This window comes from Cnephaeus nilssonii (assembly GCF_951640355.1).
Source record: "Cnephaeus nilssonii genome assembly, chromosome: 2".
NCBI classification, from domain to species: domain Eukaryota; kingdom Metazoa; phylum Chordata; class Mammalia; order Chiroptera; family Vespertilionidae; genus Cnephaeus; species Cnephaeus nilssonii.
Genome location: NC_137073.1, coordinates 115,351,756 through 115,370,322, shown reverse-complemented (window position 1 = coordinate 115,370,322; position 18,567 = coordinate 115,351,756). Strand labels below are relative to the sequence as shown.

General features: G+C 52.8%; 1 protein-coding gene across 2 annotated transcripts in view; it reads right to left on the bottom strand.

Moving 5' to 3' along the window:
* RAB3C (RAB3C, member RAS oncogene family) overlaps nt 1-18,567 on the bottom strand; it is a gene marked incomplete at both ends in the record, with an annotated part of 43,055 nt that overhangs the window by 8,639 nt on the left and 15,849 nt on the right. For both annotated transcript variants that reach the window (XM_079761770.1, XM_079761771.1), the window contains one exon: nt 5,022-5,140. In XM_079761770.1, coding sequence (XP_079617896.1) covers nt 5,022-5,140 — 119 coding nt within the window. The remainder of the gene's footprint in view (nt 1-5,021; nt 5,141-18,567) is intronic.

Sequence of the window (18,567 nt, the reverse complement as noted above, 5' to 3'; positions counted from 1 at the left end):
GCCTAGCAGCCCCACCACCTAGGCCCGGCCACCTCTGGCCCCTCAGACGACTCCGCCCACCATCCAGCCCTTCCTGCCTTTCTCCTCCCTCCGGGGCCCTGACTCCTTTGGTTTCCAATTGAGGGAACTTTTTTAAAGACAACCTTTCCTTCTGGCTTAAAGAAATTTTCCCTAAAATAAGTTGTTTTATCCAGCTACATACATTAAGTCAGTGTTGGAAATTTTCATATCATAAGCTGATGGGCTGTAAAATTCTGTGCTCTAGCAATTTAGAAAGGACTCAGCTCTGGATATAAACTGTGAAGACAAAGATTTACATAAATTACCATATTAATATACATTTTTAAAGTTATCAGTTTATGAAGTAGGGAAAGATAAGAAAATAATTTTAATTCCAGCAGAGCGTCCATTTTTCACATTGCTTAATTATTTGATATGCAATCAGGAGTGCTGGGCTGTCCTTCACTCCTGAACGCCAGGTAACAAATCTATCAAAGATGCCACGTTCAGGACCAAGCCCAGAGCGACCCAGAGGATGCAGGCTGAGGGTAGGCGTTGGATGAGAGGTGGGGTTAGGGATGGAACCAGAGATAGAAATATTGGTTGTTCTACGACTTGCTCATAAAAAGGAGTGTTCTGACATTTTGACATCTGCATCTGAAGGGCTGTATCCCCAGGACCCTGTCACACCTGCCTCATCTCTACGGTTCACTCAGGGCCAAGGAAACTGATTTGAATATGTGGGAAGCCAACAGGTGTCGTCATGGCGGGCGTGGCCGTGGCGGGTGAGCACCACTCCGGTCAGCCTTTAGGAACGTTTTCTACAAAGTGCTCTTCCACAGAAATGCAATACAATACTATACTATGTTCTTCAAAACTCTATTCATATTCAATGCATCACTTTTAGCATCTAGTTTTCTGTGTTTTGTAATGTGCATTATAGATTGGCACAATAGTATGTGCTCATTATTTATAAATAAATAAAGGAATGCTTTATAATAAAGAGTCTGGTCAGTCTTCGTCCCCACGTAACCTCTAAAGCCAAAGTGAATGGAGTGTCTGTTATTCATGATGGCTCTCTAAAGCACACCTGATGGTTTATGCTAATGATGACCCACCTGATGGTTTATGCTAATGAGATGACCCACCTGATAGTTAATGCTAATGAGATGACCCACCTGATAGTTAATGCTAATGAGATGACTCACCTGATGGTTTATGCTAATGAGATGACTCACCTGACAGTTAATGCTAATGAGATGACTCACCTGATGGTTTATGCTAATGAGATGACTCACCTGATAGTTAATGCTAATGAGATGACTCACCTGATAGTTTATGCTAATGAAATCGGAACTGGTGAGGGGTGGTCATGCCAGGAAGACCAACCATGTGACCAGACGGTTGGCACTCTGAGTCCCATGACCCCAGGCTGCCTTCTCAGGAGGAGGTCAGCCTGGGGCAATGGTGCAACCAGTCACCCTCCGTAGTGAAGCCCCATGAAGGTTGGGCATCAGACCTGGGGAACCCCTGGTTGGCAACGTCTCCCTGAGGACCACAGGGCCCCCACCTGGACCCTCCCAATCTCGCCGTAGCCATCGCTCCCTTTGGCTAGTTCTGAGACGTATCCTTTTGTTATAATAAAACAAACCACAGTGGTAAGGGCAGCACTTTCCTGAATTCTGTAGGTCATCCTAGTGATGATCAAATCTAAAGTGTTCATGGGAAAGCCTGAAGGTACAGCCAGGGGGTCAGGAGTGAGGGGGCCCTGGGACCCCCATGTATAACTAGTGTCTGAAGTGAGGGGTCAGGCAGCCCCTGGAGGACCGCGCCTTTCGCCTCCGCTGGCTCTGGGCAGACGCGTACTTTGTGACGACTCACATCTTGTAGTTGCTGTGAGGACTGAAAACGTGTGGGAACCACCGAGCAACCACTCAGGCCCTGCAACCTCTCTTCCCTCACTGGCACCCCCTGGTGGTTGCTTTGGGAATGAAAAGTATCCTAAAAATCGGTGATATTTATAGATCAAAATTAGGTCATAGGGCACACTACACTAGGAGGGAGCAGCGGGGACCGGGGCACTTGTGGGGATGCGTGGAGTGCGTGACTCATGCTCCGGGTTTGGGAACGGTGGTGCAGGAGGGACAGCCAAGTGGCCACAGCCCAGTTTTGTCTGAATCTAACGAGTCCCACGCCGTGCGCCAGGACTAGAGAGGACCCTCCTGGGACAAATGTGCTATTTTCTAATTTCCTCTTTTGAATAGTTCCCTTTAATGTCTATTTATTTATGTGGGAGGGTGTGCAGGGTGTGGTTTACGACCGGTCACTGGATAATTACCTTAACGAACGGAACTGCTGTTCCACCCGCGGGTCGGAGCCCCACCAGGGCCAGGACCCCACGCTGGGCGGAAGGCGTCAGGTGAGAAACACGAGAGCAGGCTGGGACTGCACCGTGTAGACCTGTGACGCAGCCTCTCTGCTCACTTCCCAGGACGGCTGCAGAGGGCACCCCCTCACTGCCCTGCCCGCGTGTTAGAAGGTGGGCCCAGCGTCTGTGCTGGGACTGAGCGCGCTCACTGTGGGGCAGCAGGCTGGACGGAGATCCCGTGGACGAGGACCTGAACGCGCCTGTGAGGTCCAGGCAGCCACAGCGAGCGGCCCATTCAAAGCCCAGGCTGTTCTCTAACTGGATCCTCCTCCCACAGGGTCGCCTGAGGCAACGGCACCACCAAGCCACCCAGGAGCCAGCGGGGCGCCCAGGGCTTGAGCACGCACTCTCTTCACAGTGTCCCTCAAGACTGACCCCCCCCCCCCCAAAGACAGGCAGCTAACTTAACAGGGAAGAAGGTCTATTAAAACGGAGACACCCCAGGGAGTCCCAGGAGAAGACGCCAGTATCTGCAATAAATACTGTGACACAAACCACACAGACAAAGTCTGTTTCAGAGAGCGGGTGACGCAGAAGGAGCAGCAACATGTGTAGGAAATGCTTCCCCCCGAGAGTCCAGGTCTGTCTCTGACCTTCACGTCCCCCACAGCCTCGTGAGGGCGGGCAGAGCCCCAGGACGCACTTCCAGCCCTTGCTTCCCGCCTTCAGAGCTCAGCCAGGCAGGAGCTCCCGCCCTCGGCTCCCCCTCGGACAGTCTGCACGCTAACCCTAACGCCCACTTCACGCTGTCTCCACACCAAGAGCTAGCTTCTGGGTCATCCCCCCGCCCCCCAGAAAAGTGTCCGCGCCTGGGCTCACACGTGGAAGAGCCCGTGCAGGGCACGCGATGTGCTTGGGCTCTCATTTCAGTTTCTGAAAGGAGCCACGTGTCTTCTAAGTACAAAGGCGAGTGCAGGTTGGGCTGTCTGTACAGGGAGCATGTCCCACACCCATCAGAGCAGCCGGCATGGCTCAGTGGTTAGAAACTAGAAAACAGCACCCAGACACCAAGACGTCACCGGGGCGATTCCTGGGTGGGGCAAAGCCTGGGTTTCGGGCTCTATCCCGCTGGAGGCTGTGCAGGAGGCAGCCAATCATTGTTTCTCTCTCAACAATGTTTCTGTCTCTCTCCCTCTCTCTCCGTTAAAAAAAAGAAAAAAGAAAAAAAGAAACGTCACTGCTCAGATCCCGGGACAGGAGAGACTCCCTGATGCCCAGGTGGGAGTGGAAACTTGGGGTCACCCCGTCACTGCCCCTCGGAGCTGCAGCAGACCCAGACGGGGAGCTGAGAGGACCTTTGACCTTGACCGAGGTCAGGAAACACTGAGCAAATGCCCACCCCTCTCAGCGGCCCTCAGGCTAAAGCCCTTTCATGTCTGACGGAGGTCACCTGCATTTCAGTGTGTTATTTGCTCTTGGAGAAAAAGGGGAGAAAAACTGAAGGTGTGCATGTTTGAAGGTGAAGTTCTTCCTAGTTAAGGTGCCCTGAACGGCACAGAGCGAGTTACTAAAACGGCGGGAAGATGGGTCAGACTTCTACCCTTGGTCTGGTGGTTTCTAAAAACATCCACCTGCCCACCAGGTTTCCTGCCTTAAAACAGCCATCCTATCGATAGCTCTGCATCCTGCCACAAAGCGCGGCCTGTAGATGGCTGAGGTGGGCGTCAGCCAGCGACAGTCCCGGCAAATGCAGCCGCGGGGGCCTCGCTCTTAGGACGGGAGCTCGGGAGCGCGGGCCAGCGGGGCTGAGGCAGGTGGAAATGCCCTTGGTGTCGGAGACCCTGAGTCCTAGCAGGGGCGACGCTGAGCCCCAGTGGGGAGACTCTGAGTCCCGCTGGGCGAGAGGCACCTCTGATTCGGGACTCAAGGCGCTGACCCCAGCCTGGCCCACTCGTGTTAATGAACTCAGGGACCTCCTGATCCCCCAAAGTTGGAGCTAAACTGGCTCTTCCGCAGAGAACCTGCCCGTCAGCCCTGTGGACTGGACTCAGGGGCGGGGCCCCCAGCTGGCGACCAGGCAGGGCCATCCTAGGCGGGAGCCCCATGCACACCACGCAGCCACACAGGGTTCAGACGTGCGATGCGCCTGGGTCAGAACAGGCTCTGGGTTACCTTTCCCTGCGTCCCAGACCTTTGAAACGTTTCAATTTAAAGAAAACCTGTATCGACGTGGGCACACGGCGCCCTGGCTGCAGCGAGCTGCCGTGTGGGGTCCCTCCCACAGAAGGCCACGAGCCCGGCCGTTCTAATACAGCTTTGCTCGCAAAGCCAGTGGGGCCGGTCTGGGCCCCCAGGCCCACGAGGCCGAGGTTCAGGCCCCAGCCCCCAAGGCAGCCAATGACCGCCCGTCACGCACTGTTTTGGAATCGCAGTGATGGGCCCGGCCCCACAGAGCCAGAGGGACAGGACGCCAGGCACTGAGGGACCGCGTGTAGGACACCACCATGATCGGTCCCATCGGGCACTACATGCCACTCGGGGCACTGTTGGGGCGTGGCTGCCCTAGAGGACACGTGTGAGAACACGCTACCCGTGGGCAGCCACTGAGGGGGAGCCGCTGAGGAGGCCTCGCTGGGGGGTGCCAGCCACTCACCAGTCCTGCACGGCGTTGAAGGACTCCCCGTTGGTGATGTCGTACATCAGGATGAAGCCCATGGCCCCGCGGTAGTAGGCCGTGGTGATGGTCCGGTACCGCTCCTGGCCCGCCGTGTCCTGGAAAGAACGGGACAAGCTCTGAAAACCAGGCCATGCATGTTTGGAACATGATGAATGACCCCCAACAGGCCCAGTGGAGTCTAGCTGTAGCAGCCACGCATAGCTGCTATCTGCCTCAGTCATGTCCTTCTGAGTCATTTTCATGGGTTAGGTCTGAAGATCCAGCTCAAAGCACCTTCTCCTAGTTCACTCCCACTGGCAGCAGCTCACTGTAGGAAATGAAGTGAAAAGAAAGATTATACACATCCAATTCCGCGGTGCCCCGTGCAGGTTAAGACAGAAGGTTGCGTTGGCTTCGTCCTGGGTGACTGCCAGTGCGTCACTGTGGGGGCTGCGCTATGGGAAGGTCTCCGCGTGTACGAGCGAGCGCTGGCTCTCGGTTTATTCCGCCGTAAAGTGAGGTCAGACCCCTTCTCTGTGCGGGTGTCGGCCTCAGACAGACCTGGAGCTCCTGCCTGTCCCTCGGTCCCGGGACCCGCGCTGCAAGCCCAGCTGCTCCGCAGGGTTAAGGACACGGAGCGCGTGGGCCTGGCACACACCCAGTGGGAGGAGACAGCCCAGCCACAGGGGAGATGGCCTGGGAGAGCCAGTCTGGGCGTCGCCGGAATAGCCTGTGTGGGTCACAGGGCCTGTCCTGTAGCTCGAGGCACTACTGCCCACTCAGCAGCACACAGGGCCTGGGACGCCGTGGTCCCCTCACCCCAGACGGCCCGGACTCCCTCCACAGACTGGTGCTTGGAACCCAGTTTGTGCAGAAGTGTGATCTTCCCCTGCCTGCAGCCTTCTCCCCTTCTCCGTCATACTCAGTGTGCTCCCCAGTTACCCCAACACTCAACAGGCCTGAAGGGAAAGCTGGTGTGTCGGGTGCCCCACAAACAGGTTCCTTATCATAGAGTGAAGCCAGCACCTCCTGGTCTCCCTGTGGGGATGGCTCGTCTCTCCTCCTCCCGCTGGGACACTACCCCACCCTGGGCGAGCAGCGGGGTCTCAGGGCTGCTCACGATGTCCCCTGATTGGAGTGGTTCAGTCTGAGTTCAGAGAAGGTGGTGGGACCAGACTGAAGAAATCTGAACATGATTTGGGGGAGCTGACGACCAGCTGAGGGAGTGACTTTCACGGCGCCCGAGAGGCCGCGGTGGACGGGGATCAGGCTCCCCTGGTTAGAGGTGCTCATTCGATAACATCAGGGAAATAAGGCTCCAAAGGTCAGATGAACGCAGCATGGAACCCAAAAGAGCAAAAATAAAGCAACCCTGTGTGGAGAGCTTTCAGAACCCACCGAGGCGGGAAGACAAGCACAGATTCCATCACAGGGCACTCAGGCAATTCCTCAGATACAGAAAGATCCTATGAGCAAAATGGAGTGAGACAATCAAATGACAAGCTGGAAACACGTTCGCACTGTACCCGAGACCAAGGGTGATATCTTCAATATCATAAGTGGTGTTAGAAATCATACGGATAAGGTTAAATATTCTAATTTTAAAATGTTTTGTAAACAGGCACATAAATAGCTAATTATTTTATAAAAGAGTTGAATCCCAAGTATAATAATAGAAAGACAGCCCTAAACGGTTTGGCTCAGTGGACAGAGTGTCGGCCTGCAGACTGAAGGGTCCCAGGTTCGATTCCGGTCAAGGGCATGCATGTACCTTGGTTTCGAGCACATCCCCAGTAGGGGGTGTGCAGGAGGCAGCTGATTGATGTTTCTCTCTAATTGATGTTTCAAACTCTCTATCCCTCTCCCTTCCTCTCTGTAAAAAAAAAAAAATCAATAAAATATATTTTAAAAAAAGATAATATTGCATAGTTTCACATCTATACAGAAGCTACCTAGCCATTATTTAAACATCTTTTGTACTTTTCTTGGTATCTACACTAATAAAAGAGTAAGATGCAAATTGACCCACCAGCCAATCAGGAGTGAGTTTGCAAATTAACCCAACAAAGATGGTGGGTTAATTTGCACACGCAGGCGCTGAGCGACGGAGGGCTGGGCGGGATGGCATTCTGCACCACCCCAGCAGCTCCAGGCCTCTGGGCAGTGTGGGAAGGTGGAAAGGTGGCTCCGGCCGGAGAGAAGGCGGTGCCGGCAGCCAGGGGAAGGAAGGCCCATTCTTGTACAAATCTTCATGCATCGGGCCTCTAGTTTTATATATATTAGAGAAAACATGGATATCATAAACTGCATGTAATTGGGACAAATACACACATTTATTCGGCAGAAAGAAGCCAATCTTGAACAAATTCCAAAGACTATGTTTGGGAAATAAGGTGTAGGTGGAGACTGGGTGATATATTTTAGCTCATTAGGGAACAGAACCCCTCATAACAACTCATTCTGTCTTAACACTCCCACAGTGACTTGAGTTCAGATTTTCCAGAAAATTATCTATAAATTTCCCTTTTTTCTACTGTTAATTAACTTTAAATGACTTTCTTCTTCTCCAGGTAAAAGATCCTCTGGCAGAACTGAGCAGCTCCCTTACAGGCAAGAACCCCCACCCCCTCCCGCCCTCTGCACAGCACCCGAGCCCCCTCCCATCTGAGAAGCAGCCGGGAGTGGAGCTGGGGCGCGGTGCCCTCTCTCCCGTCAGGCATGTCCTCGTCGGGGCCTAGCGTCGTGCGGGGATGATGATGATGCCCTCTTCCCCTGACCTCTTCCCCACGACTCCCCTCAAAGACGTTCATGTGATTTTGACAGCAAAGAACCAGCCCGGTGTCATCCACACACCAATTCCGCAAGGAGCACGCGGAGGCTTTGCGGGGCCAAACCACGACGGAAACGTTACAGGAAACCACAGGCAGAGAGCCATCACGTGTCGCAATTAAACACGAGAGAGGACAAACAGGCGTTCGGGAACGAACATCAAAGCTTCTAGAAGCTCTGAAGGCCCAGCAGGGGCAGGACCCATTTGTCTTAAACCCAGAAACACCGTGGAACTAACTGGAGTCACTGTCACGGAAAGCTCTCGGGAGCACGGGACACGCACCGAGCCGGGGAGTGAGTGCGAAATGCAGCGTTCCCTCCAAGGGCAGGGGAGAGGACGAAGCTGGTGAAAGACTCGCTGGCCTGGGCTGGTTTTGGTATTGAAACACTGTCAGGATGACGAGCTCATTAGCTTTCCTCTCCGGTGACATCGGGAGAAAACGAGGTCAGACAGCGCTTCACTGCCCCGGCCATTTACTGACGAGGACGGAGGTGACATTAGAAAAGGAACAGTTGGCACCTGCCCCTCCGTAGCCACACGTGGCCGTGGGAGGTGGGGGAGCGGCCCTCCCCTTCCTTTGCTGGGAAATGGCTCCAAGCCCGGGCGCGGCTGCTCCCCTGCCCAGCGGATCCTAATAACGGGCCACCTGCCTGTTTCCCATGAACACGGGCTCCTGCGATGGAAACCACCTGGAACTCTCCTGCGGAGAAAACAAGGGACAGAGTAGGACGAAACGACAGCTTTCTCCCAGGAGCTGTTTTTGTCTCCCTCTCTAAGAAAATAAATCTCTTCAGTTGGTTTAAATGTTTTGATTCTCAATCAGGTTTTCAGAAGAAATGTTCGGCTTTAATGACAGGTTTGATTAGCAAACACTTGACTATCTGTCAAGAAAAGGACTGTGAAATGGGAAACATTCGCAGCTTGAAACGTAGAAGCTGGGAACATTTCCGTCTGAATTTTGGCATTTTTGTCTTTGTCTTGAATTTATTTCTCTGCTACAACGTGCTTTTTCTTTTAAACTCTGTGCTGCATTTTCCATCCCCGCGGAGGTCCTGCGGAGACAAGAGGCAGTTCTAACACCGAGGAGACGGCTTTCATTGTGAGGTCTGGGCTCTCCTGTAATTGTTTTCTGTCTTGGCGGTTCCTTTCCTCTGTATTGGATTACACGGAAAATGGAAGTAGCCATTAGTAAAGAAACATAACTCAAATACTATCACCACAATCAAAACACATTTATTGAATGTCCAGACAGAGAAGAGTAGATTGAAGGGCAGGCAATCCTGTACACGATAAAGTGGGTAATTTTATAGTTGGAGAAACCAAACCAAAACACATTGCTGTTGAATGGTAAACAAAAGTAATGGAAATGCGTTAAAGGAAGCAGCATGTACCAATCCAACAAGGAAGGCCACGGACTGGAGGCTGAGGAGAGGCAGCACAGACATATTGCGTCTCCAGCCAGTGGCTCCAAATGCACAGCCCGTGGGCATCAGCATTCAAGCAGCAGGGACCCCTTCACCTGGACTTGGCTACATTTCACCTGTAGCAATTCTCCTGAATTATCAACGAAAGATGAAATTACACTCGGTATCTTAATTATATAATGACTGATTCATTCATTCATTCATTCATTCAATAAACATTTAGTGAATGCCTATTACCAGTTAGGGACTGTGCCAGGTACATGTTAATTTCATTTTATCTATTCTAGATATATTTTTGTATATTTTAAACTTCTACACATAAAAGCGTTTCATTAATCAGAATGTCACATTCCCTACATGTCTACGAAAGATGAGGTAACTTGTGAAAACATTATTTCTAAAGAACCAGAGAGGATAGCAATTTAAAATGGCAACCGAGCCCTAACTGGTTTGGCTCAGTGGATAGAGCGTTGGCCTGCGGACTCAAGGGTCCCAGGTTTGATTCTGGTCAAGGGCATGTACCTTGGTTGTGGGCACATACCCAGTAGGGAGTGTGCAGGAGACAGCTGATCGATGTTTCTCTCTAATCGATGTTTCTAACTCTCTATCCTTCTCCCTTTCTCTCCGTAAAAATTAATAAAATATATTTAAAAATATATATAAAATAAAATGGCGACCGAGACCCCACCACCGGCTCAGTGGGGAGCTGTCCATCACAGCCACTGCCAGGGGTCTGTTAGGAAACTGTGACTGTGACCTCATTTGGGAACAGGGTCTTTGCAGGTGGAGCAAGCTGAGTTCACATGGAGGAGGTGGCCCGGATCCTCTGACATAGCCCTTTAAGAAGAGAAAAGAGACACAGCCCCACGGGAGCCATGTGACGGCAGAGGCAGAGTCCAATGGTGCAGCCACAAGCCAAGGACACCGAGCCTGGGGCCCGTTCCGCCCGCGCCTGACAGAACCGGCCCTGCCGACACCTTCATAAAGGTTGGTAGCTTCAGAACCACGAGTCAACCAGTGTCTGCAGCTTTAAGGCACCCAGCTGGGACTTCATTACGGCAGCCCGAGGACCCGAGGACCCCGGTTTGCAATCTTTATGATCAGGGCAAAAGCAATATAAATGTCACATCTTCCCACACACCCACTCACTGCTTAACAGAAGAGAAAATACAGAAAATTAGCAGTAATTTGTGAAGTAGTTTAACATAGTTTCCCGGCATGAATTCATGTAGTTATGCTAAAATGTATTAATATATTCCGTTTATGTAAAATAAATTCTGGTCAGAAAAGGTGAGGTGATGTATCTTATTGTCTTAAGACCCTGGCCGGTGTGGCTCAGTTGCCTGTGCACAGTCCCATACAGCCAAAGACTGCCAGTTCAATCCTGGTCAGGGCACATGCCCAGGTGTGGGCTTGATTCCCGGGGGGGCGGGGCGTACAGGAGGCAGCTGATCCGTATTCTGCTCTAACATTGCTGTTACTCTCTCCCTCTTCCTTCCTCTCTCTCTAAAAATCAATAAAAAATAAAGAAGCAGATCTTCCCATCTCAGCACGTATGTGCAGATGTTAGAGCAACACTGCGGCCCGTGGCAGAGGGACACGCTGCTCCCTCGGGTCCCCAGAGGCTGAGCCGCTGCCACGGGAAACCTCGCACGCTGCCTGCACTCGGCACTTCTCGGGTACGACGGTCCCTTCCCCAAAGCTGCGTTTACTGTTTTCATTTCCATAAAGAGGCAGGCACAGAGCAGCGCGGACTGGGCTTTAAAAATAGGGAGGAAACAGGATGCTTAAATACTTTATGCTTTCCTGGTGAACATTTATTTTTGGAATAAAATAAAAACGCTTTCCCTTACCTCAGGCAGTTAATCTTCTGTGAAAACTGACAAACCCTGCTTCCCTGCTGACCTCGTGCAAAGTCAGGCTGAATTCACTCACACGCTCTCAGATGCTCAGGCACCGGAAAGCAAGCCCACGCTTTAGAAAAGAGGAAAAAACGGGCCTCCCTGCCCACGGCCCCCGACCGGGCCCCCGACCGGCTCTTCCCACCAGGGGTTCTAGGTCTTCACTTACAACGGCATCCACTTCTGACTAAAACCTACCAGACTGAGCCCGAGGCAGAAGGATAGAACTTGACCTATTATTTCTGGAAGTGTTTCCATGGTAACTGCCCTCCCTGGGGGCAGGGGGGGCGGAGCTCTGACCACAGCGGTGAGACCCCCACAGCTGGTTTCTGCTCAGGCAAGCTGGGACCTTTTCAGTAAAATTACCTAAGTCTCAGAGGACGCTTCCGGATCCGAGTAAAATACACAAACCGAGTAAAGGCGTCTTTACCCGTGAGGTGCTTGGTGAGAACGATGAACACAAAGGCAGAGAGAGTCACCATTGTGCCATCTTTCTGGCTGATCTTTGGGACACGCTCCCCCATGGGGTTTCCATGGGGCTCAACATTGTCAGAACCCGGGGTGCAGACACCTCAGCGCAGGCAGCTCAGAGCTTCCCTCAACGCTGGTGACTGTTTTCTCACGGATGCAACTCAAAATGCTCCCCATCAGGTGCTCTGCTTAGAGCACAGGACTTTTCCTGCTGCCCCAGAACAGGCAGCAAAGGCTCCAACCAGACCCGCCCCCCCAAGGCTGGGTGGCTGCAGGGCCGACAGCCAGTGATGACCCCCCTGCGCCTGTGCAGAGGTGTCTGGGACCGGAGAGGTGGTGGTGGTGGGGGGGGGGGGGGGTTCCCGTTTCTTCAGAGCAGGATCCATAGCTGACACAGTAGACGGCAAATGCAATCCAGGGCCCAGGACCAGCTGGCCGAGTGATTACACTCTCCCAATCATCACCTTCTAGCTAAAATAAAGACAATAATGTCTACCTTCTGAAGGCTGTGGTAAGGATTAGGCTTCTTGCAAACACAATAAATGGGACTTCCTGTTTTTTTCTTTCTGTTTGTTTGTTTGTTTTCCTTTTCCAAAGCAGCAATGTTTGGGCAACAGCAGCTCTGCGACTCACATGCTGTGTGGCTTTAGAAATATCACCTAACCTCTCTGAGCCTCAGTTTACAGATTTCCAAAATGGAATCAATAGCTAATGCCCAGCTGAAGTGTAAGCGGCCAGTGAGAAAAGGTCCCAAGAGAAAGTGGCTGTTACTATGCAACTGGACAGCTCAGTGGAACATCAGTCCTTACCATCCATGGGAGCAGAGGGGTGACGATGCCTGTCCTTCAGAACCACCCAGTACACACCCTCTCCACAGCCCTCACCTTACACAACGAGTCCTATTGTGGTTACGCCTGACCCTGCCTCCTGATTTCACATTCTTGTTTTTAAGTTTTTTTGGAACCTCGGAGGCAAAGGGCCTACAGGATCCCACTGTTTCCAGGCTAAGCCGTGATTCCTCCTGGGAGTGGACGAGAATCATGTGACACTGAGTGCTATGTCCACGCTCACAGGGGACGGGAAGTGAAAACGTGGAAACAGGTGCTAGAGGCAGAGGTCGGCAGCATCTCCCAGGTGCTCCGGGGCGGCGGGCTTTGCACCTGCCCGGGCAAGAGAGTAAGTGCTTGTCTGACCCTGGGGAGGCTGCAAAGCCTGGAAATGCAAGCATTTCTCCTTCCAGGTGGTCTAAGGCGAATTAGTTTTTAAATAAATAGCCCTCATCTTAATAATTTTAAAGATATCATGAGAGAGCACAGGCAAATAGACTATTTAAACCCTGGAGGCAATTCTGGGCTGCTGAGTACTGTCAGTGGGAAAATATGAAGCCACAGCCTGGCTCTCGGGAGCCAGGGACACACGGCTGTCACAGCCTGGGGAGCCTCCACGGTGACCCCACATTTCTGCACGGACTATACAGTGTTTCACATGAAGTCGACCAGGGCCTCCTCAGGGCAGCTCACTGCACATGGGCTCCCAGCTCCCAGCCCAGCAGATGCCAGACGGGCTGCAGCCTCCATTTTCTGGTTCCGCTGCTCCTGCAGCGATTCTCTCTTCCTGGGGCCCAGGCCAGCTGTTTGCTCTGCTTAGTTACAAAGTGAGAACATAAGCATTCCCTACGTGATGTGTAGTTCTTTCATTAGTTGTTGTTTGTTTGTTTTAATCTAAAAGTACTTTGAGGGCAGAGATTCCCTGAAGAAATAATTTTCACCCAACAAGAGGCCCAGTAACCAGATAGTTAGAGAAACGCTGAAGACCACGGGAACACAGAGGGGTGACTGTAAAAGGACACGACTACAGAAGACGCTGGTCCTGATACGACGCTGCTGCTTGCTGGGCTCGACCACCCACGAACGGGCACAAGGAGACGATGGCCAACCCCTGGCTGCGTCTGACCTGGCACCACGGGAGCCTGGGCAATCGGCGAGCACACGCTGCCCGACAGACGCACCTGCCTGGGCTGCCGGGGGCCACACTCCTACTCGGACGGACAGTGTCACCTGGAGAGGTTCCTGCACGAGGGCGGGAGAGCCCCCTTAGGCGCCTGAGCCACGCGCCCACTGACCCAGACACAGTGCGCTCAGCATAGCTCCTCTGTGGCTGCAGCTCGGGGACGGGGGATTCCAGCCGAGATCCCTCGCACAGTTCCCTGGACACCCTTTTGCTTGTTTTTATTTATCTAGTTTCTCAGGTGCTTGGTGTTTGTAATGTGTGCTGCTGTGTATGACCGCTGTGCTGTGCGTGAGATCCCAGAACCCACGCATCTACCAGGGCAGGTCCGTCCCTCACCCAGCTCTCTCACCCCCTCCTGCTCTCGGAAGCCACCGTCTTGCCGTTTCTACCAGTTGGTTCGTTTAGGCCAGGCGTCCTCAAACTACAGCCCACGGGCCACATGCGGGTGTTTTTGCCGTTTTGTTTTTTTTACTTAAAAATAAGATATGTGCAGTGTGCATAGGAATTTGTTCATATATTTTTTTTAAACTATAGTCCGGCTCTCCAACGGTCTGAGAGACAGTGAACTGGCCCCGTTTAAAAAGTTTGAGGACCCCTGGTTTAGGCCCACGAGTAAGTGACATCGCACAGCGTGTCCACACGGCTCCCGTGTCTTCACCGCGGAGCCGGGGGCTCTGCAGGACTCTGTGGTGGATTACACTCAGCTGCTTGGATGACGAAGAAGAATGTCCTCCCTGGAGACAGAGCTCCTGCAGGTTCTCCTGGGGGAGCCCTTCCGTGGGGGCGCCACTCGTCTTATCTGAGAGCCCAGCAGGCAGGCGGGGACGCGGCACACGCCGTTAGCAGAGACGGCGCCGCTGGGCAGCTTCCTAATTACATTACCGCCGCGTGTTTCTCTTTAAACAACAAAATGTGTTTTTATAAAGAGACTGGCTTCAGGGTGTGCCATTAGAGAGTAAATGCCAAGGACTAACATGCCATCTGCTTGGTGAGCCCGGGGCTCGAGTGAGCCCCTCCCACAAGCGCACCCCGGCCTGAAAAGGGGGTGCACCTGCAGTCAGCGTTCTGCTGGGAAGAGGGGGTGCCCCGTCTTCCTCGGACTCACCCGATCCTCGGGGAGCTCCCTCATCTCCCCAGTTTCCTTAGGCGTTCAGTGCCGAGACGGAATCGCACAGCGTTAAGGTCTCTTTAAACTCCAAGCCTCCTGAGGCAAAGCTTTCTACAGAAGTTTATTTCCGGGGCAAAGACATGAACACACACTGCAGGCCCCAAAGGCTGTCTGGTACGTGGATTTTTTAAGAGTTTATGAATTTCAGTGCAGTGACTCAAACCTTTTTATGCAGCCAAACTAGTTAAAGTGGAAGCTCCTGCCCCATCAGGGACGGATCCGGGCACGGGGTGCAGAGCCCGCCAGGGGTTCCGGCGGCCCGCCAGCACTGCGCCCAGACGCGCTCCCGGCTCAGAAGAAACAAAGCGGTTCCTTCAGATCCTGGCTCTAACCCTGAACAAGCGCTCAGCCGGGCATTACGACACAACCACGCCGCGTCCAGACCTGCCCCCGGGAAACTGTGAAGAATACATGGTGCTGCTCGCCCGGGAGGGCGGCTCTAGCTGCCGCAGCCGGCTCTGCGCACCCGTCTCCTTCACTAAGGCCCTCACCTCTCCCTCCCGGGAGGGAAGCCACTGCACTTCCCCACGGGTGGCACGTGGTTCCCGCACGGCTGCCCTGGAGCTCCCGTGAAGGCTCCTGGCTCCGGCCGACACTCACTAACCACGTCCACGTCCAGACTGTTCCAGCAGGTGACAGAATCCTTCCGTTTGACCTGGCTTTACGAACTAAGTGTGTAGCTCTAGAGATCAAAAGATGATTAACTAAAAACGTGTAAACATTCACAGTTATCTCTGGAGGGCTGGTTTAGAGTGGGTTTTATTTTTATTTTTTTGAAGTTGACCAGTTCAGCCTTTATTATAAAATCCACTGGACTCACCTGAGCAGGTGAACTCTGCCTTCAGCGAGGCCAGGGGTGAGCGGGCCCCTCGGAGCAGGCTGCCCACAGCACCCTCAGGGATACGGCACCGGAGCCAGGCCTCACCCGGGGGCACCCTTACCCAGGGCCAAGCTGCCCGGGGCCCTCTCAGTGGGTTTTATTTTCTGCTTATTCTCCTGTATTTCATTTTTTACAAAGGACTTTTATCTTTTGTAATGTTTCCTTTTGCCCTGGCTGGTGTGGCTTACTTGGTTGGGCATCGTCCTGTGCACCAAAAAGCCACCAGGCCGATCGATTCCCAGTCAGGGCACATGCCTGGGGTTGCGGGCTCCATCCCCAGTAGGGGGCGTGCAGGAGGCAGCTAACAGCTGTTTCTCTCTCACATCAATGTGTGTGTCTCTCCCCTCTCCTTTCCTCTCTAAAATTAATAAAGATAAATAAATAAAGCCTATAATGTTTCCTTTAGAAAGAAAAGGAGGAACGGAAGGAGGAGGAAGTGGAGACGGTGTGTGTGCAGGAGAGGGACAGAGAGCCCCTGGCAAGTGCTACCGCAGACGTCAGGCTGGAATGCAGAGGTTCCAGCTGCCACGGGTGTGGTGCGAACTGCGTGGAGGGCATCGAGAGAGGAGGCCATGCTGTGGGCTGAGCTGGCAGAGGGGAGAGCGTGAGCCGCGCAGGAGGAGGGCAGCCTCAGTACAGAGGGTGGGGGCCGGCCTGTTGTGTCCGGGTCTGCAGGTCGTTTGCAGGACGAGTACACAGCCTACGTGGCAGTGACCGTCGAGCGTCACTAGGGGCCAGAAAGCGCATGAAGTGGGCCGTGACCAGCAGCTGAAGGTTCACAGGGGTCAGAGGAAAAAACCAGGCGCACCCACAGTGCCGAGTGCAGACTCCAGGGTGTCTGCGGGCGTGGGAACTGGGTCACGAGGGAAATGCATTCTGTACTGAGGGCTGTGGTCACAGAGCCTTTGAGCCCCATGAGGACAATGACAGAGCCTCACGCTCGGCAAAGCACCCTCGCTATCCTCCGGTACAGGTTTGAATATTGACTTACACGTGTGTCCGACACAGTGCATGTAATTCTATACACACTGTGACGTACATAAAGGCCGAGGGGAGTCTCATGACACTGGTGACAGCAGGAGGCCGCCTGGGTTTGCTCCCTCCATCGAATGGAACGTCACTGTCACCTCCACAATGAAAATGGACGCGCCCGCTGCCCCGCTGCTCCTTCACGGCCGTGTGTCCGGTGATGCCGCTAACTTCATGCTCAACCCAAAATGAAGTCCCCACTGCTGGCGAGAGACAGTGTCCCCTGAGCTTACACTCTGTTCCCAAACATCACCTCAGCAGCTTCCTTTTCCCTGAACGTGACTTTCTAACTAGTATATATTTTCTAAATACACACCCATTCCTGATAAATGGCACATCAATTCATTTACTTTTTTGACAAATACATTAGCTAAATATTTAAGCGCACATAAACATTCTACTACCTAAGCTTGGAGTATAGAAAACACTGCAGTAAAAAGGGAAACGTCTATATCTGGGGATGTATTGACATTATAAACAACCTGACTCTCATTACTGTGCCGCACACGCTTTTTAAGTGTCCACCCACCAGGAATTGTCTTCATGCTCTAACACGTGACTATTTAGTGGGAACAGGGCAGGCCTGCTTGCCCATGGACCTTGAAAAGGTCACTGTTTGGTTCGGGTGAGTCTAGACTGATCCCCCCCAGTCCAAGAGCGCCTGCATCCATCAGAACACAACCTCGTGGTATGAAGAGAGGAGAGAGTGACTCATTTATGGCTAAAGAACAAGACGGCCAGTTCCTCACACTAATCCAATCAGGGGCAAATGGGTTTATCTGACGTGTTTCTCCAGGGATTTCATAGGTGAGCAGAGAGTAGAGAAAATCTAGTTCAAAACAACATTAGGAAAAAAATATAAATGCCCATTCTGGGATCGCACCTCAACGTGTTAGCATCACTGGGCTGTGCCCTGGGTGGGCCAAGAGTCCACCCTGTTACTTTAAGTCTGTTTCCAGAGAAGTATTGATAACAGTCCCCTTCTCTTGCCCATTTGAAAAGGAGAGCAGCCCTAAGAATTAAACTGCATTTGTGTGTTGGGGGGTGGGTTGGGGTGAGGAGGGAGGATGAGAATGAGAAACAAAACAAAGACACAAACACCCATAGAACTCACAGGTCGTCAGAGGAGTAACTGCTAAAACTTCTGTTAATTGGCCCTAAAAAGGAGACCATTCAGGACACCTGCCGATGGTTACTCACTGCAGTCTGTGTCTGTCGGGCACTGTGTGCACATACACACGCGGTGTACATGCAGAGATGGCCAGACCAGAGGGCTGGGCAGCACCACAGTTCTCCTTGCCTCACATGGTGACCGCCTGGTTCCCTAGCCCTTTCATGTAGAGATAGAAACCCCAGTGAGTGAGTGCTGAGGGCCAAGTCCTTCAGCAGAACCACCCAGGCCTGCCACCTCTAGGATGGAAACAGACACGGCGACGAGACACCTGCGCGATGTGCTCAGTTCCAGCGACAGTCACTGATCACCTGCAACCGCCCAGCACCTCCTAGTCCAGAGGAGAGAGGCCCAAACCCACCTGGCCTTACGGGGTTCGCAGACGGGCTGCCGAGGGGAACCAGTCCCTGCGTGACCTGACAGAAGCTGGCAGGTCCTGCTTCCTCCTTTTCCCTAGCCTTGTCCTGAGAACTTCTTTAACTTTTTTTAAAAATATACTTCAGAGAGGGAGAGAGAGATTGAAACATCAATGATGAGAATCACTGATCGGCTGCCTCTTGCACATCCCCTACTGGGGATCGAGCCTGCAACCTGGGCATGTGCCCTGACCTGGAATCAAACCGTGACCTCTCAGTGCACGAGAGGATGCCCATCCAACC